Consider the following 23417-nt stretch of genomic DNA (forward strand, 5'->3'; position numbering starts at 1 on the left):
ACCCCCCACCACCACCACCCCCCATGCCTACTAGCAAGCCCCCCACCCCCACAGTTTTTGTTTTTGTTTTCTCTCCACGGGTGTATTTCCGCTACGGTAGCCGGACTGGCCAAGCTGGAGATGCAAACACACCATGCAGTGGACTGCGCCCCATCCCCCCAATCAATAGCACATCCCTCGGCAGACCAGTTAAACAGCAACCTCCCACAAAACGACATACTGATGTCGGTCAAGTGGAAGAAGGATTTGGCTACACACCGGAGGAGACTGAACTGCTGCTGACGGAGCCATTTAATCGGCTTAATTTTGTTCAGGTCACCACACCGCAAGCATAGTCTAGCCCAGGCCCACTTATATACCCTTGCAATATTTTAGATCTCACCCATTCATCTCGGTGCCACCACCACATCGCTCGAATGACAGTCTCAATGAATCAATGAATCTGCCACAGACCAGTAGGACTGAGAATTAGAGTTAGCTACTTTTTACGTCCCAGACCAAGACAGGAAAAAAAATTAATGTAATCAGCCACGCACCATTAAAATCTATTTCTCACACATTCCGATTTTAGTATTACGGTTAGGCTGCGATCGAGCTTCTTCAACTTTCAGTTTTGTATGAAAATGACCACGTTCCGGAAGTAAACAGACGAACGCACAATTTCTAGGATCCGGTTTGGAATCATGGCGGGTGTTGTCGGCTGCTTCGAGTGATGTTGACAGACATGTTAAAATATTTTCATTCAGACTGATTGAGAACTGGATATGTAACGCCAGAAAAGGATTCACGAGTGTAAGTAAGAATCTGGCTAAATATGCGGGTAATTTCCAAGCAGCGTTGTTATGAAGCATTTATTTGCCGTCAGCGAAACATTGGGTGCCTGCTCATGCTGCAATATTGGGATCTGGGCAGGAAGGGCGGTGGCCTCATCGACAAAAATCGATGACTATTATCTTGTTCCGTTTGGCACTGAATCAAAATGAAAGTATCATTAGGTTTGCTCGGGGATAGCGTAGATCTATCCATGAAATTTGGTTTTACTTCAAGACGATGTTGATAATTGTAAACTTTGTTTACTGCTCTTTCCTTCATGCCTGCAAAACAGGATGTTTTTATCACGCCGAAGTTCGACAGTGATACACGTGATATCCTTATGAATTTTGCACACTAGCCTCCATTGCGATATTGCGATTTTGTTTGTCGTTCTTTAATGGGATTATCTTTCACACACACACACACACACACACACACACACACACACACACACACACATTCAGAGACCAGAATATATACACATACACATATGAATTACCAAAATAGTAAGGGTTCAGCTGTCTCCAGCTGCTTTAATGTTATACTATAGATATGATATATATATATATATATATATATATTAAATCCTCACAACAGCGGAATCTTCAACAATCTCCCCAAACTACGACAGAATCATCAGTAAAATGATGTTGGCCGTGTAAAGGAAGAAGAAGATATGGTGTCTGGCACACTATCTTTTCCAGTTCTGTATTTGAGAATTCAGAAAAAAATCCTAATGTCAAAAGATGTGGTCTGACACAGAAAAATTCATAATGGATAAACTCATCAGTGCCATCAAGATACATTTATCAAGCATTCAATGACATACATAATATAGATTTTTTTTTCTCAATGACTAGCATATCTAGAAACATAGAACAAATCTTACGCTATCATTTATTATTAGCATACCTAGAAACATAGAACAAATCTTACGCTATCATATATTTAAATTGATACTTAACTCCTTGGCAAAATCCAGTGCAGAACACACTGAAGTGTTAAGGGTTCCTTTTCACTTAATCCTGGATTAACCTGCCCATGTAATGTATTAAATGTGTCATATCAAACTCAAAAGCAATTAACCCCCTGACTTCTGCACATTGGTGAAATGAGATCATTTTGACTTGAGTCTGATTTGTTGTTACTATTTTTGCACAGTTATCAATGGTGTAATTGATTTAAGTGATCAACAGAACTGCAATCACAAGAGGAATATATCCAAATACAGAGTGGTGACTGACATCCTAACATGTATGATGTATACTCTGTCTTACTTCAGTGAGGTGACGGCCATTCAATGACAAACACATAAGTCTGTCAGCAGCAATCAGGGCTTTAAAGGAACAACTAAAGCATCATGGTTGTAATTTGTAGTTTACAGTTACTGAATTAGAACCATTTTCAGATAGGTACACAAAGGGTACGATTGCATATTACATCTTTTTTTCTCTTTCAAGCTAGTTGTACCAGACTCAGTGTCACAGTGGTATGATATACTTACACAGACAATATTATTTGGCAGAGCTTCTGATAACGCATTTTGTGTGTGTGTGTGTGTGTGTGTGTGTGTAAGAGAGAGAGAGAGAGAGAGAGAGAGAGCGCATTAACCTCTAGACTGCCTATATGATGAGATAACTTGTCAGCGCAAGCATGTACGCTGCGCTGACACAATGACGAGATAACACATCATTGAAATATTCTGACTTTTCCCTGGTTTGCATTGAGTTCGTTGACAAAAATACTGGTAGCTTTAGCTTGGGGAATCTTTCTAGATTCTGTTCATAGCTAGAAACCACATCTACGTCATGAGGCAGTCCTTTATTTGAACGTTTTGGTTGGGTTACTTCCGCAGTGTTTGCCTGGCTCCTCCCCTCGCTCGTAGTAAAATGTCAAACTCCATACTCAAGACATGCGATTGTGTTGCACTAAATCAACCAAGATTGCTTTCTTTAGCTGATGCTCCGAAAGAATTGAAGTGTATTCAAGACAGGTGATCGTGTTGCACTAAATTAATCAAGATTGTTTTCTTTAGCTGATGCGCCAAAAGAATTGAAGTGTAAATTCGAATAAGACAGTGATGAACTTTTATAGGATGATTTGATAGAAAATAAAGGAGCTATGAAGAGACTGGCCAAGATATGACTATCAGTGAGTGATACTGACTGTACAGCTGTAGCAGTTGACAGAAAGTGACTGAATTATTAGCAGGACACAGTGCGAGCAATTTTCTTGGCACTCAGCCAATGTGGTCTGGTGAGAACTGGATGAAGTGATGGTGTGAGACGGGTGAAGAGGAGAGGGGTGGAGATCAAGGGGGCGTGGCCCCACATCCATATTATCACTTGGAGAAGTCACAATGCATTGTGTATAGATCTGTCTCTTAAAAAAAAGAAGAAAAAAAAGTGGTTGTTCTGGTATGATTTGTGTGTGCAGGTATTATCAATTTGTCCAGAAAATATGATGTTTTAGTGGAAAATACCGGATTAATGTTTGTAATGAACAAGTTGAAAATGTGACAAAAAATAAAACACAACAGCATGTCACTGAAAAATATAAAATGGGAAAACATCATGTGTTTTGTATTCTTTATTCATTTGCCTTTCAGAAAATATATACTTTTATGGGTCTTTCTCCAATAACAAAGAGCACATAATTTTTGGAAAATATATACCCATTTTTGGGGAAAAAACCCTGGCAAATAGATTTCACTTAAAACTTATTTTCCTTGCAGTGAAAGGGTTAATTTACTGTTAGTAAACAAATGCAATTTCACTTTGACTGTTTCAGTATTTATCATCCAGATTGTGTACTCAACATTACTGTTCTCTTTCATTTAATCTAACATAGAAACAAATCCCATTAACAATAACTAACAAACAAAGGGTAGCTGTTAGATACACATGTATTGTTAAAATGTATGTATGCAGTGTGTGTGTGTGCGCGTGTGTGTGTGTGTGTGCATGCGTGTGCGCGCACACGGGTGTGTGTGTGTGTGTGTGTGTGTGTGTAGTCATATTTTGGTGTGTGTATGTAACATAGATGTAATGTTTTATGTTAACAAAGCATTTTTGTAAAGCACCTAGAGCAGATTTCTGGATAGTGTGCTATATAAGTATCCATTATTATTATTAAACAGTGTATTCACAAATACACACTTCACTGTTTCTGACAGGAGGGTGCTGAACGCACACAGCACAAAGAAGTCAGCATGTTGAAGATGTACAACAACTTCAGCAAAGTGGTGAACTTTGAAGAACTGTCGGACCCTTCTGACCACTGGGAGCTGGGGCCTCTCATTGGGGAGGGCACCTATGGGGAGGTCTTCAAGGGATTCAGCAAGAACACAGGTAATGAAACTTTTAGTGAAAGCAGTGTTTTTATTTTTATTTTTTTGTTTTTTGTTTAGTTGTTTTTTTGGGTTTTTTTTTTTTTGCTGCTCCATCATTTGTATTTGTATTTATATTTCTTTTTATCACAACAGGTTTCTCTGTGTGAAATTCGGGCTGCTCTCCCCAGGGAGAGCGCGTCGCTACACTACAGCGCCACCAATTTTTTTTTTTTTTTTTCGTGCATGCAGTTTTATTTTTCCTATTGATATGGATTTTTCTACAGAATTTTGCCAGGAACAACCCTTTTGTTGCCGTGGGTTCTTTTACGTGCGCTAAGTGCATGCTGCACACGGGACCTTGGTTTATCGTCTCATCCGAATGACTAGCGTCCAGACCACCACTCAAGGTCTAGTGGAGGGGGAGAAAATATCGGTGGCTGAACCATGATTCGAACCAGCGCGCTCAGATTCTCTCACTTCCTAGGCGGACGCGTTACCTCTAGGCCATCACTCCACATTTCATGTTACTCATCCTGGAGTCCCCCATAAGCAGCCAAACCTGGGTTCATCTTTTGCAGTCTTAGTGCTGGTAGTCCACAGGGAACTATCAGTGTTAGTTTGCATGGAGGCCACACACCAGAGGAGACCCTGCACTTCCGCTGAGTCACTGGAAACACTTACTAAGCCCCCTGACAGACAATAATAATTGCTTTGATGTGAAGCCAGGCTGAATGAGCATCCCCCCTGTCCCCACAAGCCCCCCCCCCCCCCCCCCTCCTCTGTATAGAGACCACTACCATGTCCTTTCAAAGACAGTCCCCCAATGAATCTGTCAGTGTTGAAGACTTTTGACTCGACTCACTCAAAGCATGTAAGTTGAGGGGAGTTGAAACTGGGCTCTGAAATCAGTCCTACACTGTAGACATTCTGACAGTTGGATGTATCGTGGTAATTGGTTTTAACGTGGAAAAAAAAATTGTGTGTAATCTTAGCAAAATGTTAAATGTCATGCATAAAAGATGGGCACAGACATGCATTCACACATAGAAATGCACATACACACACTTGAACACATGCATGCACACACACACACGCACGCGCGCACACGTACACATGTTATAGATTACAGAGACCCACACTCACACACACACACACTCACGCACACGCACACGCACACACACATGCACACACACTAATAACTTAAGATAGAAAATAAAAGATAAAATAAGATAGAATAAGATGAATAAACTGACAAATTAATAAATGACAAAATGAAATATTGAAAATAGATATGAACAATATGGGTAACAATAATAAATAAATAAATATAGAAATGTATGCTAAATAAATATGCGTGGATGCACACACTCATTCAGACACACACACACATTTGCATGGTCATGTATGCATCCCTAGATTTGCATTGTTCCCTACAAAAGATAATAGCAGCAGTGTGTGCTGAATTCTATTTTCCAAAGATACTCAGTGGAACAGCTCTTTCATGCAGATTGTCTGCAGAAATTAGCATATTTTTTTTCTGAAATGAAATAACATGTTTATTCCTTCATCACTTGGGAAAAAATATCATTTGTTGTTGATGTATTATGTAGATAATAAATTGCATTGTGAATTGATTTTAAGCATCATTTACAGTATATGTTTGCTGATTTTTATTATTTTATTTATTTATTTATTTATTTTTAAAATCTTTTTTCATCAACAGGCGAGGAGGTGGCTATAAAAGTTCTGGAGTCAATCCATGAGATGATTGAAGAGATTGAAGAGGAGTTCCAGGTTCTTCGAGATCTCTCTGAACATCCCAACATGCCCAAATTCCATGGGATCTACCTGAAACGGAACAACTCCTATGACGACCAGATCTGGCTTGTCATGGAGGTGAGAGGGCGTAAGGCCTGAACATAGAGTACACCTAATTTTACTGACTGGTTATGGCAATACTTTTTTCCTCAACTTTGAGCCATGGGCCTCATAACAGCCTAATTTTTGGTCAAACTGTCTTAACTCTGTTGTGAATCAGAATCGTATCTTGGTCAAGCTAATGACCTGAAGTATGATCATTGTGTTATTGAAAAGGAATCCCTGACAGTCAGAATAAAAACGATGGGTGCAATAGTCGAGTGGTTAAAATGTTGGACTTTCAATCTGAGGGTCTGTGGTTCGAATCTCGGTAACGGTGCCTGGTGGGTAAAAGGTGGAGATTTTTCCAATCTCCCAGGTCAACATATGTGCAGACCTGCTTGTGCCTGAACCCCCTTCGTGTGTATACGCAAGCAGAAGATCAAACATGCACGTTAAAGATCCCGTAATTCATGTCACCGTTTAATGAGTTGTGGAAACAAGAACATACCCAGCATGCACACCCCCGAAAACGGAGTATGGCTGCATACATGGTGGTGTAAATACGGTCATACACGTAAAAGCCCACTTGTGTGCATGCAAGTGAACATGAGAGTTGCAGCCCGCGAACGAAGAAGGAAGAATAAAAACAGTTATCAAGCAACTCACATTTACTGAAACAGCACACTGTGGGGGAGCCAGGACAAAGCAGATTAACTCATTGAGTCCTGCTCCCAAGCATTACTCTGCCGTCAGAATTTGTCTCATTAACATGGTTTTCACATTCCTACATACGCATAAATCACAAGGAAAGGGAACTATTTCTGTATTATTTACGGATGTGTCCACGCGTAATTTGAGGGAAAAACAGTATATCTTCTGCATTTTTTCTACATCAGTTATGGCATGAAAGCCTGCTGTGGCTATAAACTCCCCAGGGTTGAATGGGTTAAGAAGGCGGAGATTGACAGACTAGACAAGCAGATGACTCAACCTATGAAGGGAGTTCTCAAGATGATGTCTGGACCTTGGCATCATGATCAACTTCAGTTGAAGGTGCAAACACAGCCGCGACAGCAACAGGGTTCGACCCATTAGTGTTCAACTTCCTGTTTGTTATTTTCATTTGCACCACACAATATGTTGTGCCTTATGTATTGTTGAAAATGGAAATTTGTTAACATTGGAAAGATTTGCCTTATAATCATAGTATGAAGCACAATGTGGTCAGTAAATTTGTAATGTTGTTTTGGAAATGCCATGGCAGAATTGGTTAGATGTTGGATGTCTGATCCTGTGTCCACCAGTGATCAGGGTTCAAGCCCTTATTTCGGCATGGTGTTATATTCTTGATAAAAGCACTTTACTCTGATATTTCTTACTGCACTCGGGTGTGAAGGGGTACCAGACTTCGGTTGAGGAAGGTTAAAATGGTTGAAGGAGGGGATGGGGGGACTGCCATTCTGTGCCGAGCCCTAGACACAGTTGATATGAATTCACAAAGTGGTGGAGGCGGCGGGTTGGCGTTGTTGAGAGGGCCAGGAGTAGAGGGCCCAGAGTGTCAGCGAATTGATTGCGATCGTGCCTTAATTTTAGCGCGATCGCCCAATCGAGCTGCATAATTATGTGACCTGGTTGGAGACATAATTTGACAAAAAACAAGAACGCCAGAGAATCGACAGACAGGCAGAAAATACACAAAAAAAACTTAGCCGTATGAAGAGCACAGGAACAGGAGTCATGATGGCTGCCGGAAAAAGAGGGCACTAGCCAGCGGGACAAAGGGGAGGTTACCTGCTTCCGGGAGGTTATCGGCCATAGTTGCTTTCGTTTTCTCCGCATAGGTGGATAGTAGTTTGCACAGGACAGGAATGTCAGACCCCTGCCGGAGTTTGCACTAGTTGGGTCACGGTAAGTGTGTTATTTAAACGTAATTTTAGATAGAAAATTTCCTTTCACTGCCCCGATTGCAGTAGAAGGTTATGGAACATACCTTTGAACTTTTAAATGTCATTATCATGGACTTATTCTACCTTTTATTTTGTTCAGCTGTGTGGAGGTGGATCTGTGACTTCCCTGTCCAGAAGTTTGCTGAAGAAAGACAGTCACCTGGGTGAACACCTGATTGCTCACATTATAAAGGAAACTGTCCACGTAAGTGTCATAATACATGTGTTTGAGTGGAAATAATGTGTATCTAATTGTTGTTTGTGTGTGTTCATGTGTAGTTATACATATATTGTACACGTGTGAATTTGTGTTAAATAATGAATGGAAGCGTTATTGTGTGTGTGTGTGTGTGTGTGTGTGTGCGTGCGTGTGTGTGTGTGTGTGTGTGTGTGTGTATGAGTGTGTGTGTGTGTGTGAATCTGTGTGTGTGTGCGCGCGCGTGTATGTATATGAGTGCCTGTGTGTGTGTGTGCGCGCGCGCGTGTGAGTGCACTTACCATTATTACATATTTATAGATGTGTATTCTAGTGTATGCACACACCTATGGTAGTTTGATGTGTGTCCTTTTGGGGATGTACTAGTACATCACAGCCATTTTTTTTGTCTGCCAAGATGCTTTTTTTCTAGTTCTTTAGGAGAGTTTGTTTGAAATACACTTATTAATGTCCCTGATGACATGATATAACATGAGTAAAAAACAAAACCCACTGTATTTTAGGCTCGCCACAGATTTATTTTCTGTGACTGGTTTTCTGCTTGGAAAAGAAAGGAAAAGTTCTGATTAATTCTTTAACATCAGTCAGCATCACAGGATGAAGGAATGAGATGACTGGAACATGTTTTTTTGTTCTTGTTTTGGGGTTTATTTTTGCAGCTCAGTAAATGTTGCGATGGCCTTGCGTGTTGTGAGTCTATTTTATAAGTGGGGGCAGACTGATGAGTGGTACTGGGTGTGTGTACATTTATGTTTCAAGCATGTTTGTTCACAAAGCTGAGGAAAAGAGCACAGTAGGTTTGTAATGGCACTAGTTGGCACCAAGGCAGAATCGGTTTGGTGTTGGACGTCTGATCCAGTTTTCACTCCATGATCAGCATTTGGGACAACGTTTAGGAATTGTGTTGTATCATTGTGAAAGGTACTTTATTCCGATTTTTCCTTATGTACCCATGTGTGAGTGGGTAATTGACTTTGGTCGGGGAAGGTTAAAACAGTGGAAGGACAGGATTCGGCCCGTACCTGCTTTCCTGTCTTGAGCCCTGGTCACAGTGGATATGAATATGGCCATTAAAGGCTATGGGACCTTGAACTTTTTAACTTAATGTTTAGTGTGTGGTGTGTGTGTGTGTGTGTGTGTGTATGTATGCATGTATGTGTGTGTGTGTGTGTGTGTGTGTTATTATTTATTTATGTATGTTTGGATGTATGTATGTATGTATTCGTTCATGTCTGTCTGTCTGTCTACTGAATGTACATGTGTAGTTTTCTTAATGGTGTTGTGATGTGTGATGTCAACAGGTGCTGCACCACTTGCACGAGCATAATGTGATGCACAGAGATGTTAAAGGTCACAACATTCTCATTACACATAGTGGAGTCATCAAAATTATTGACTTTGGTGAGAAAATGACTTTTTGTAATTTCTTACTATAGAGTTAGTATTTTGTTTGTGTTTGACTGTCTTCAAAGCAAATTATTTCGTTTGTTGCTTGATAGTCACAAAAAGAGTGAAGCCTTTTTACCTTTGTTTTTTTAATCGATGCATGACTTTTTGCCAGAATCTAAACAAACCAATTACCTGCAGAGTTTATTCCAATAATCAATATCAGAATGGTGGTTTGTCTTTTGAGTTATTTTGTTGTTGTGAGACTCTTTTATTTATTTATCCTTTTATTTTTTTTTTGGTGCCACATAATCTAATGTTTTTGTATTGATTTGACTTATTTTTCTGTCTTATTGTATATGTATTGTTCAGGTCCTTCTGTGGTTCGTTGTGTTTCATTTAATTTGCTGGAGAAAGATTTGGAAAATGAAATTGAATCAGTATGTGTCATATCTACACTTAAGAAAGATTGATGTATGATGTGAGAGAGCTCATGTATTTTGCATATATATATATATATATATATATATATATATATATTTATATGTATTTGTATTTCTTTTTATCGCAACAGATTTCTCTGTGTGAAATTCAGGCTGCTCTCCCCATGGAGAGCGTGTTGCTATGCTACAGCGCCACCCATTTAAAAAAAAAATTTTCATTCGTGCAGTTTTATTAGTTTTTCCTATCAAAATGGATTTTTCTACAGAATTTTGCCAGGAACAACAATTTTGTTGCATTGGGTTCTTTTATGTGTGCTAAGTGCATGCTGCACACGGGACCTCAGTTTATCGTCTCATCTGAATGACTAGCGTCCAGACCACTACTCAAGGTCTAGTGGAGGGGGAGAAAATAGTGGCGGCTGAGCCGTGATTCGAACCAGCGCGCTCAGATTCTCTCGCTTCCAAGGCGGACGCGTTACCTCTAGGCCATCACTCCATATATATATATATATATATACCTTTTATTTATATATCAATGTACCTTTTATTTACCTGTGTGCTAGCTGAATCGGTAGCGTAAGCATCACTGACTTGAAGTTGTGTACCTTGTGTAATGGAGAGAGTTACCACTCTTTACTACTATGTATATATAATGCTTTTTAAAACCTGCTATGGCAGAATTTTGCTAGGCGTTGGACTTCTGGTCCCTTGTCCAGCTGTGAGGGCCCTGTTTCAGCATAGTGTTGTGTCCTAGGGGAGAAAGCACTTTGCTCCAATTTTTCTCACTCTGTGTGTACATGATGTAGTGGCATATGATATAGTGGAGTGATGGCCTAGAGGTAACGCGTCTGCCTAGGAAGCGAGAGAATCTGAGCGCACTGGTTCGAATCACGGTTCAGGCGCCGATATTTTCTCCCCCTCCACTAGACCTTGAGTGGTGATCTGGCCGCTAGTCATTCGGATGAGACGATAAACCGAGGTCCCGTGTGCAGCAGGCACTTAGCGCACGTAAAAGAACCCATGGCAACAAAAGGGTTGTTCCTGGCAAAATTCTGTAGAAAAATCCACATCGATAGGAAAAAACAAATAAAACTGCATGCAGGAAAAATGCCAAAAAAATGGGTGGCGCTGTAGTGTAGCGACGCGCTCTCCCTGGGGAGAGCAGCCTGAATTTCACACAGAGAAATCTGTTGGGATAAAAAGAAATACAAATACATATTGTTTGGGTTCTTATTTCTACCACTCTGTGTGTACGGATACCTTGCATTTTAATCAACAGGTGTGTCAGGCCACCTGGAGAGTCACCATGCTCATCGGAAGACACATGTGGGCACGCCCTACTGGATGGCTCCAGAGGTCAGTAACTGCTGTTGTGAATAGTTTGATTAATTAGTTGTTCATTTATTTATTTGTTTATTTATTTATTCATTCATTTATTAAATTTTTTTTTGTTATATATATATATATATATATGGCCAGAACAGCCCAGAACAGAGTGCGATGGCGAGGGGTCGTCGATGGCCTATGCTCCACCAGGAGCGATGGGCAAAATGAATGAAATGAATGAATATATATATATAGATAGATAGATAGATTTCTACCCAGTGAGAAGGCGTCACCTCAGAAGCATAGTTTGAGTTAGACCATAATTCTTTCAGGGCGCTCTCTTATTGGGTAGAACTCCAAGTAAACTTCAGCTTCCACGTAAGTCTCATTTAAAGTCAGATATATATATATATATTCATTATGATATATATCGGCGTTGACCAGACCATAGAGATAGAAACGCTGTGCAGTGTAGGTCAGGAAATTTGAGCAACACTCCCACAGCTGCATCTGTGAAGTGGGCGATCCTTGAATATGTGGTCCCAGTCTTCCCGTTAGAGCACACACAGCTCTGGGAAGGAGCTGGTCACATGCCCCTCTTATAGGGATTGAACCCACGTCCTCCCAGTCATCAGTTTGCAGTACTGAACACTTTGCCACGACAGCTGGTTAGTTTATTCATTTAGCTGACACTCTTGTATACACATGACGTATGCATAAGACATGTATGCAAAAAAAAATTCATGCTTTGTTTTTTTTTCTTTTCACAGTAGTTCACTCAGACAAGTGCACTTTTGTGAAAAATTGCATGTGTGACATTCATGTATACTTTTTTTTTTTTTTTTTTTTTTTGCTGCCCCATCATCTGCACCGTTTCAGTGGCATTATTCTCACGCTGCTCATTTAGATTCCCCCATACACGGCCACACCCGGGTTCGTCCGTCGGAGTTCCAGCGTCGACAGTCTACAAGGAACCATCGTTGTTAGGTCACCAGGAGGCCACACACCAGAGGAGACCCTGCACTGCTGGTGGTGTTCAGTGGTGCCTGTTCTGATTTAACGTACTTAGGACACCACCTGCTAAGCCCCCTACTAACGACAATAATGGCTTAGTCGCGGAGCCAGACTGAGTGTCGCTCCCTTCATATTTTTGTACACATGCAGGATTGGTGACATAGCAAGATGGGTTAGGTACTAGAATTCTGATTCAGTGATCAACAGTGATCAGGGTCGAGGCAACATTTTGTGTCCTCAGTAAAAAGCACTTTGCTTTGATTTTCCTTACCCCCCCACCCAGGTGTGAATGAGTACCTGACTTTGGTTGGGGAAGGTTAAAACAGTGGAAGGGGAGGATTGGGTCCCACTTTCCAGTGCCAGGCCCTAGAGATGATGGATATGAGTTCACTGCCCTTATACAGATGTCTGCTTCACCGCTGGAACTGTAGATGTAGACTGAATCATTGGCTTATTTTCTGGTTTGCGCTCATACAGTCAAAGCCGTACACTTACAAACTTGCGTTTGGCACTTGTTTGATGCCAGTATGTATTTATATATATAGTATATATATAGTATTAGAAGGTAGATTTATATATTACAGCTGTAAATGTGATTGAAAGGTAGACTCATATACAGAAAGATGAGCATCAGGTATGATCATTCTTTTTTACAAGCATGCACTTGTTATGCATACAAATCAGAATCGCTTACATGCAGTTGTATCTCTCTCTGTGTATATATCCGCATTTGAGTTTGCATTTATCCATTCACTTAAAATGGATGCATGGATGTACACACAAAAATGCTTACATGCACTTTTGTATGCACTTGCACGACGGGCGCGATAGCCGAGTGGTTAAAGCGTTGGACTTTCAGTCTGAGGGTCCCAGGTTCGAATCACAGTGACGGCGCCTGGTGGGTAAAGGGTGGAGATTTTTACAATCTCCCAGGTCAACACATGTGCAGACCTGCTAGTGCCTGAACCCCCTTCGTGTGTATATGCAAGCAGAAGATCAAATACGCACGTTAAAGATCCTGTAATCCATGTCAGCGTTCAGTGGGTTATGGAAACAAAAACATACCCAGCATGCACACCCCCGAAAGTGGAGTATGGCTGCCTACATGGCGGGGTAAAAACGGTCATACACGTAAAAGCCCACTCGTGTGCATACGAGTGAATGTGGGGGTTGCAGCCCACGAACGAAGAAGAAGTATGCACTTGCACAACTCTTTCTCTCTGGATTCTCCTGTCGGGTCCGACAGATGAGTCGGCAGGCAGGTCATCCGCTGATGTGGGTTCACATGTGGGAATGAAGACCAGTTCTTGAGGCACAAGGTCATCCGCTTATACATATACCACAGATACACTTACACACACAGACACAGACACAGATGCATAGACACACACACACACACACACACACAGGCAGACAGATGCGCATACGCACACACACACGCACGCACGCACGCACGCAGTCAGACAGACAGACGCACACACACACACATGCATGCGCGCACACACACACACACATGCACACGCACGCATGCAACCACGCACACACACACACACACACACACACACTACCACACACACACACACGCAAATGCACACACACACACACACACACACACACACACACACACAAAAGCACGCACGCACACACACGCACGCACGCACACGCACGCACGCACACACGCACGCGCGCGCGCGCACACACACACACACACACACACACACACACACACACTTCCCCTGTTGGCTGGATTCCGATTCTGATTCTCACACACACACTTAATACTCCTAGAAATATTTTCCAACAGGTGATTGCCTGTGAGCAGCAGCTGGACTACAGCTATGATGTGCGTTGTGACGTGTGGTCGCTGGGGATCACGGCCATAGAGCTGGCTGAGGGAAAGCCGCCACACGCTGATGTTGACCCCAGACGTGCACTGTTCAAAATCCCCAGGTATGTGTGTGTGTGTGTGTATTTGTGTCAGTGTGTGTGTGTGTGTGTGTGTATTTGTATGTCAGTGTGTGTGTGTGTGTCTGTGTGTGACTAGCATCATTTCACATGAGACATCCCATACTGTATTGTATTACATTGTATTGTATTACATTGTATTGTATTGTGTTATTTTTCTTTTTGTCACAACAGACTTCTTTGTGTGATATTCAGACTGCTCTTTGTGGGGAGAGCGTGTCACTTCAGTGCAGCACCACACATATTTTTATCTTTTTTTTCTGTCTGCAGATATCCTTGTTTTACTATCAAAGTGGATTTTTCTATAGAATTTTACCAGGGACAGCCCCCCCCCCCCCCTTTTTTTTGTGTTTTGCTGTGGGTTCTTTTATGTGCGCTAGATGCATGCTGCACACAGGGCCTCAGTTTATTGTCTCATCCAAAAGACTAGCACCCAGATCTCCACTCAAGGTCAGATGGGGGTGGGGGTGGTGTAAAAATCCTGGTCCGTTTATGGGACTTGAACATGTGGCCAGTCACGTCCTAGTCAGGTGCATTACCACTAGGCCACCTCTCAACTAGCTAGCGTGACTTGCTTCCTTTCACACGCCATATCCTGTATATCTGCATGTAGGACATCACATTTGTCCCCAGAGTGTCAGAAAGATTTCTATGGTTGACGCTCAGTGGTGCCAGTCTGCAGTCTGATGAGGTTTTGACTGTTCACAATTTTCTTTTTCCAGCACAGGTTTTGCTTTGGCTAGTTTCCCTGGACATGGAATTACACGCTAGTTTGTTCAGTCCCACCTCCTTCACTTGCTTATTCCGATAGCTTCTTGAGTATGCTGCTGGTGTCCTTGTGGAAATCTAGTCGTATTTATGTGGAGCAGTATTGTCACCAAGTAAACACTCATTCAGGTTAGAATTCATGTGAAGTCCAGAGAGGTGTTACAATGCAATGCAATGCAATGCAATGAAATGAAATAGAATAGAATAGAATAAAATAAGAAAAATTAAATGAAATACCATACCATACCACGCATCCTTATCTTCAGTGTTTTCTTTACAAAAGCTGATGGATAACTGATGCTAGTGCTTGCATTTCTTGATTTAAGTAATGAATTTGACTCTCTCAACAATGACATATTGTTGTAACAACTTCAAAAGACACTCGGTGTCAATGACATCAGTATTGGTTGACTGGTCTGTGTCATATCTGGAGTGATCAGGGACAGAGAATTGCTATACATGTATCATTCATTATCACAATCCCTGACATATTTCATTGCATTCCCAAGGGTTCAGTTTTGGGACTTGCATTATTCAGATCATGTGTGTATAACCTCAGACTGCTCTGGTTCGGAGTGTGCATGTGTATGGTTGCATGTAGATATATATATATATATGTATGTGTATGTGCAAGAGAGACAGACAGACAGAGAGAGGTGTGTGAAAGAGAGAGGAGAGACATTGTGCATGCAAATGTTTTGTGTGTGTATCTCGAGAGTGTTTGTGTGCATGTGCACAGAGAGATTCTTCTTCTTCTTCTTCGTTCGTGGGCTGCAACTCCCACTTTCACCTGTATGTACACGAGTGGGCTTTTACGTGTAGGACCGTTTTTACCCTGTCATGTAGGCAGCCATACGCATGCTAGGTATGTTCTTGTTTCCATAACCCGCCGAACGCTGACATGGATTACAGGATCTTTAATGTGTGTATTTGATCTTTCGCGTGCATATACACACGAATGGGGTTCAGGTACTAGCAGATCTGCACATATGTTGACCTGGGAGATTGGAAAAAATCTCCATCCTTTACCCACCTGGCGCCGTTACCAAGTTCGAACACAGATTGAAAGTCCAATGCTTTAACCACTCGGCTATTGCGCCTGTCGCACAGAGATAAAAGCAACGAAGGCACACAACACCAAAATAACAAAAACAAAAAAAAAAAAAAAAAAAAAAAAAAAAAAAAAAAACCCAACAATTGCTGTGAGGCAGATATGTTTCCTAACGTAAGAGACAGAATCAGGAAACAATACCCGTCATCACATATTGAAAAATACAGTTTACAGTGAACAAATTGGGTCACTCTTCTTTACACCACAAACCGTTTCCTCTTACTGGAGATAATACAGTATTCTGTATTCTTCTTCTGCTTTAACTCTGACTCTAGACCCTCCCCCCAGGTCAACAGATATGCAGACCTGCTCATATCTGAAGCCTCTGTGTGTGTATGTGCATGAAGAAGATCAAACTCACATGTTAAATATCATGATTTCCATGTCTGTGTTTGGTGGATTTGGAAAACAAGAACATACGCAGCATGCACACCCATGAAAACAAAGTATGGCTGCTTACATGGTTGGGTAAAAACTTCCATGCACTTAAAAAGTTGAGGTGTACATACGAGTGAACATCAGAGTTGCAGCCCACGAGTTTCAGTTTCAGTATCTCAAGGAGGTGTCACTGCTTTTGGACAAAGTCATATACACTACACCAATCTGCTAGAGAGAGAGAGGGACAGACAGACAGAGCGACAAAGAGAGAAACACACAGATAGAGAGAGGGAGAGACAGACAGCATTTGGACAAAGTCATATACACTACACCAATTTGCTAGAGAGAGAGGGGGGGGGGAGAGACAGACAGAGCGACAAAGAGAGAAACACACAGATAGAGAGGGGGGGAGACAGAGAGACAGCATTTGGACAAAGTCATATACGCTACACCAATCTGCTAGAGAGAGAGAGGGGGACAGACAGAGAGACAGCATTTGGACAAAGTCATATACGCTACACCAATCTGCTAGAGAGAGAGAGAGAGGGACAGACAGACAGACAGAGTGACAAAGAGAGAAACACACAGATAGAGAGAGGAGGAGACGGAGAGCATTTGGACAAAGTCATACACGCTACACCAATCTGCTAGGCAAATGCCTGATAGCAACATAACCCAACACGCTTAGTCAGGCTTTGAGTGCATGCATATATATTTGTGTATCTGTCCAGTGGATTTCTTCTACAGAATTTTGCCAGAGGACATGGGTTCTTTTTAAGTGCGTCAAAAGCTTGCTGCGCAGTGGATTTTGGTTTAAGTCTCATACGAATGACCAGACGTACAGTTTGATTTTCCAGTCAAACTTGGGAAGAAAGGGCTAGAGTGGGAATCGATCCTGAATCCTCACGGACACTTGGCAGATATGCGTCTTAACCATTCTGCCTTCTTCCTCCCATGAAAGTAGGAGAAGTGCATGTAGGAAAAACAAATAAAACTGCACGCAGGAAAAAATACAAAAAAATGGGTGGCGCTGTAGTATAGCGACGCGCTCTCCCTGGGGAGAGCAGCCCGAATTTCACACAGAGAAATCTGTTGTGATATAAAGAAATACAAATACAAATATAAGTGATTGAGGGAGCTGCAGCCCATTACTGCAGGGACTGTTGTTTTCTATGGGCAGACTGCACTGGTTCATTCTGAGAACAGTGTTTCCAGACACAGTTTTACCATGACCTAAGATTTTTAAAACAAAAAGAACTTCAGGAATGGCTTTCTTTATTTTATACCATCAGTACCAAGACCAGATTTTTTTTTTTACCCCACAAATGCTGTTTCAACATTATAAGCAGATGAGGAACTGTATCTTTTAAAAGAATAATAAAGATAATGATAATTAAGTATTTATATAGCTCTGAATTCTGTGCAGAGACAAATCAAAGTGCTTACACATGTACAGCTCTGATTCAGAGGAATGAAAGAGTAAGTAGAAAGCTAGAGAAACAGTAGAAACAGTAGACTGGGAAGAGGGAGGGGAGGGGCTGGGGTAGGCTAGGGTGGAGCTGGGGACTGTTTTGGAAAGAGGTAGGTTTTAAGGCCGGACCTGAAAGAGCGGAGTACAGAGATTTGACAAAGTGAAAGAGGGAGATCATTCCAATTGTAAGGTCCAGAGATAAAGAGAGAGAGATGGCTGATGGTGGAGGTGTTTTTTTATAATCTAGAAGTGCGGAAAAAGAGAAAACTGTAGTGATCAGTCCAGGATTGGTAGCGATCAGACAGGGTGTTCTGTGAGTGATGGTGGGATGGGGTCAAGGCAACACAGCTCTTATCAGGGAATTTGACAGATTATGGACAGTATCTGGCATGCATGTATGTGAAGGTTCAGTCTGACACGCCACAGACATCTCACGACAAGCTAAAGTTGGGGGATTACAAACAGCATAGTCAGTGTCTCAGGTATGAGCATTATATTCTGCACAAAAATGAAAGTCAGAAATATTCAGGTATTTCAGAGAGAAGGAAGGATATTTGTGACAGTGGTGATGTTTTCATTTGCTGAGATGTTTGTCATGTGCAGCAAAGAGCTGCTTAACTAGTAGATGAGCAGCTGTCTATCCTACAGTCACAATGCTGCTTCTTTGCAGCACTTACATGTTTCAGATTTAGCAGTGGTGTTATTTGCTTCTGTTGTTTGTGTTTAAGATATTGTACTGTATTTTTCTCACAATAGATTTCTCTGTGCGAAATTCGGGCTGCTCTCCCCATGGAGAGCATGTCACTATAGTGCAGCACCACTTTTTAGAAATATTTTTTTATCCTGCCCATTTTTTTGTTTGAAAGTGTATTTGTTTTATTATCAAGTAAGTATGGTAACTTTTCAACAGCGTTCAGCCATTGTCCTTTCACGTGACTGTGAGTTGCTCACATGGTGTATTCATCCATGGTACAGGGGGATGATGACTGACACTTAAGTGGCCAGTGGAGCATGGCTGTGTAGCAGTTTGTGAAAGCTTATTTTCATTCATGAGATCCTCTTCAGGTCTTGAAACAGCAGATTAACCCCTTGACCACTGAACCTTGGTGAAATTAGATGAGTGTCCATGCGGCTGTAATGCAGTTACTACTTTTTGTGTGCTTGTCAACGGTGTCATTGGTTTTTCTGAACGAAAAAGTAGTGCAATCCCAAGAGGAAGAAGTTCAAGTGGAGAAAGGTGTCTGTCATCCTGACCTGTGAGCTAAGTCTTATCTCAGAGAGGTGATGGCCCTTCACTGAAGTTCATGTGGGTGCAGGTAACCTAATCTTGAAGTAGCTTGTAACCTAATCTTGAAGAAGCTTGTTCTACTTTAGTGAAGGTTTTCTTTTTTTTTTTCTTTTTCTTTTTTTAAATAGTTTGTTGGTGTGAATACTCCTGAAATCCTTTCTGTATTGATGTGTATTACATACTTTTAAAAACAACAACAACACACACAAAAACAACAACAACAACAACAACAACAACAACACACACACACACACACACACACACACACACACACACACACACACACACACAAACAAACAAACAAAAACAAACCACTTAGTTTCATTCTTGTGATAAGAAAACATCCAGCATATTTTTTGTGCTGATCTTGCTCTTAGATTTATGAGATAAGAAATCAACAATCAAACAAAAAGAAAAAAAGAAGAAAAAATCAATCCAATTCAACCAAAGTCAAACAGGTATTCTTTTTTGAATATGTTTTAAGATTCTGCATTATTGTTTCTCTGTCAGACATGAAGCCTTCAAATTTTACATTGATAAAATACAGAATACATGTGACATAAAAACTGGTCTTGTTTGTTTGGAATCAGTTGCTGCGCAATATATAGATTAGTTGATGAAAAGATCACATGAACAAACAAACAAACAAAAATGGGGAAGATTTTTTGAAAAGATGTCAAGTAGTTACATCTGCATTGTGACTTAGAAAAATATGAGGAAAGTTATTTCTGAGAAATATACACATATATTGTTGTAACACCGTTTTAATTTTGTGACTTTGAACCAGATTAAAGGTTGTTTTATTCGGTGGTCAGAATTATGTTATGAGAATACTTTGCTCAGAGGTTCCAAGTTGTAGGTGTACACACGTACATGAATATATGTGAGACAATCTGCTAGTAATGCTAATTTGTTTGTAAAGAAAAACAAGAACAGGGAAGATATAAAGTCTGAAACTGTTGTAAAAAGAATATAATGTTTTAATTAATCACTGCATAATGCACATCAAAAAAAAGTCATAATTGTAACTTCAAAAACATGAGAATAATCCTGGAAACGATAGTTTTCATTTTCAGTTTTAAGGTGTCAAAGCACTTGGACTGATCCAAATACGCAGCACCGTATCTGCATAAAATAAAAAATAGGAGCTGATGTCTGACCTACGCATAAAGCTAGTGCACTGATAAGGCCTTGACAGCAAGCCCTAGGTTTGTGTAAAACATAGACATTAAATAACTGGACAACATAAGCAAATAAGTAAATGCATTAGAATATAATGATACCCATAGATGAAACCATATATGTTCATAGCGTGGAAACCATAGACAACTGCGCTTAATGGGCTGTGCAACAAAATTCACTTTGATCTGATATAGTCACTACCTGGCGTCGCTGTTTTGAGGAGGAGTGCTATACCATCAATCACAACACTCTTCCCAGTGGGGCAATCACCCTGATGGCTTTGATGGCCCGTGAAAACGATGGAAAATGTATGTTTGTATTTTTGTCGAGCGGCTCTCAACAGGTATTGATCTGGGTGTGAAAGATTGTGAGGCGGTGGTGTTTGTCCCGGTGGGGGGCTGAGTGCTGGTTTATTGAGGCGTGCATGATCCATGGTGGTGAAGTGGATTAGTTTTACAGGAACAGGCGGAGGTTGTACGCTGGTGGTGGCATTCCGTGTGTTTTATGACATATGAGTAATCCGTGCTTTGTGTTTCTTTGACTTGAGTTGTTATGGAAAGAAGAGAGTGGTTGTGTTTAACCCCTTGCCTGCTGAGCCTTGGTGAAATGGGATCAGTGTGGCTTGAGTTGGAAGTGCAGCTGCTACTTTTTGTGTGGTGTGACTGATTTTGCTCAGCAAAAGTAATGGAATGGTGACTGACATCCTGACCTGTAAGGTCTGTCTTATCTCTGTGAGGTGACCCTAATACTGACAGGCATACATGTCAGCACCAGTCAGGGGGTTAATCCATTTTACTTTCATTAATTCTTTTACTTTTTTTTTTATCAGACTGGCAAGCTGCTTACTGATCATCGACATTCTGAGATTTTGATCATTCATTCATTCATTCACAGGCCAAGTGATTGATTAATGATTTATTGGTTAGTTTGTGAATTTTACTTCTGAATGTGTCTGTTTGTTTGTCTCTTTTAATCTGGTGTGTGTGTGTGTGTGTGTGTGTGTGTGTGTGTGTGTGTGTCTCTGTCTTTCTGCCTTTGTTTCTGTCAGTTTATTGCTGTGGTTTGAAAGGACATTGAATGATTCAGTTGTTAAAAACACATTATGGGTTTGGTTTTTCCTACTCACTGAAGCATTCTCATTAAAAAAAATTGTTTTTTTGCACTGTCCGTCAGACGTGCCTGATGTAAAATTGAAAGTTCAGATATGTACCGTAAAGTTTGGTCTATAAGCCGCGACTTTTTACCCCAGCTTCAACCTCTGCAGCTTATACAATGATGCGGCTTATTTGCAGATTTTAACGTTCTCGGGAGTGTCACGTTCTCGTCTATTCCTAGCTGCCCTTCAACTCACCAAAATCATGAATTCTGTCCATGAATTTTTGGATGAGCTTCAGGATAGTGTGCTGACTGTTCACTTTTTATATATCAAATCCGCACACATTAAAGCCTTCAGATCAGCATTCAGATCTACTCTGCTCAAGCGTACACCCTCATCATGCCGAAAACGCGCTGTTATGCCTTTACGGTAAAACTTCTAGCAGAGTGAAATGAAAAGTACTTACCTCATAGAACAATATACTGGCTTTTAAGCAGGTCTATGGGGAGAGGGGGTGGATTACATCCTTGTCTTTACACAGGATGATAAATTTACCTTTGTGAAAGAGGTCTTTGAATGTACAGTTCACCACAGCTGTTCAGCTGTGTTGTGTCTACTAAAGCTGATAAACTTTCCCAAGTTGCGAAAGAGATGTTTCTTCTTCTTCTTCGTTCATAGGCTGCAACTCCCACGTTCACTTGTATGTACACAAGCGGGCTTTTACATGCATGACCATTTTTACCCCGTCATGTAGGCAGCCATACTCCATTTTTGGAGGTGTGCATGCCGAACGCTGACATGGATTACAGGATCTTTAATGTGCGTATTTGATCTTCTGCTTGCATATACACATGAAGGGGGTTCAGGCACTAGCAGGTCTGCACATATGTTGACCTGGGAGATCAGAAAAATCTCCACCCTTCACCAACCAGGTGCCGTTACTGAGATTCGAACCCGGGACCCTCAGCTTGAAAGTCCAGCACTTTAACCACTCGGCTATTGCGCCAGTCACAAAAGACATGTTTGAATGTACAGGGCATATATGTGGGTGTGAGTAGGGTGTGTATGTATGTTAGTTGAGAGTTGGGCCTGGGAGTCTATGAGACTGCATATTGTTGTATGTGCATAATGTATGTGTATGCATTGTGTGGTATGTGTGTGTGTGTGTGTTTGTGCATTTACATGCTTGTGTGAGTATGTGTGAGTGGGTATGCACATGTTCACTGAAACTGGCCCCCATTTTTTTCATTTCAGTCATTTGCCTTTAATGTATCTTTCAGTTTATTATAATGTAACAAATTTACTTGTTTATTTATTTTAGTTCATTTCATGTTAATATTTTACAATGCTAAGGTAGGCTCTAAGGGCCTGATCAGCATGTTAGTTTTTTTTTTTTTTCATAAGCAAAGCATCACCTCTTACTTTTTTTTTTTTTTTTTTTTTTTTTTTTTTTTTTTTTTTTTTTTTTTTTTGCAAACATGGCATAGTGTATGTAGATCAGTCCACACAATATGAGATCTCCTTGAAACTGAAACTATAAAGTTCATTACTTTAATATCTGTTACTGTCTGATAGACTGCATAAATTATGATAAGGTCTTTGAACAGACAGGGCATCCGTGGTGTACTGTGTCGCTGTGTAAAGTGACAAGAGCGGTAGTTATGTCACATGCAGGCACAGTACGACATGTGATATGATGAAGACTGCTGGAAAAAGGGTGTGTCTGCTTTGCCTGCTTGGAAAGATCACCATCTGTGCGTTTGACATCGCAGTTCCGTTATCAAGTCATACTGGTCACAGTCCTTTCTGTGTGTATATGGTG

The 23417-nt window shown here is 41.0% G+C and overlaps 1 protein-coding gene across 2 annotated transcripts in view; it reads left to right on the top strand.

Annotated features, from left to right (window-relative positions):
• Nucleotides 1-683: 683 nt before the first annotated feature.
• LOC143298968 (myosin-IIIb-like) overlaps nt 684-23417 on the top strand; it is a 131649-nt gene continuing 108915 nt past the window's right edge. For both annotated transcript variants that reach the window (XM_076612059.1, XM_076612139.1), the window contains exons 1-7: nt 684-792; nt 3989-4163; nt 5868-6040; nt 8051-8155; nt 9469-9568; nt 11276-11352; nt 14141-14286. In XM_076612059.1, coding sequence (XP_076468174.1) covers nt 4025-4163; nt 5868-6040; nt 8051-8155; nt 9469-9568; nt 11276-11352; nt 14141-14286 — 740 coding nt within the window. In that variant the 5' untranslated portion in view covers nt 684-792; nt 3989-4024. The remainder of the gene's footprint in view (nt 793-3988; nt 4164-5867; nt 6041-8050; nt 8156-9468; nt 9569-11275; nt 11353-14140; nt 14287-23417) is intronic.

Source organism: Babylonia areolata, chromosome 1 (genome assembly GCF_041734735.1).
Source record: "Babylonia areolata isolate BAREFJ2019XMU chromosome 1, ASM4173473v1, whole genome shotgun sequence".
NCBI classification, from domain to species: Eukaryota; Metazoa; Mollusca; class Gastropoda; order Neogastropoda; family Buccinidae; genus Babylonia; species Babylonia areolata.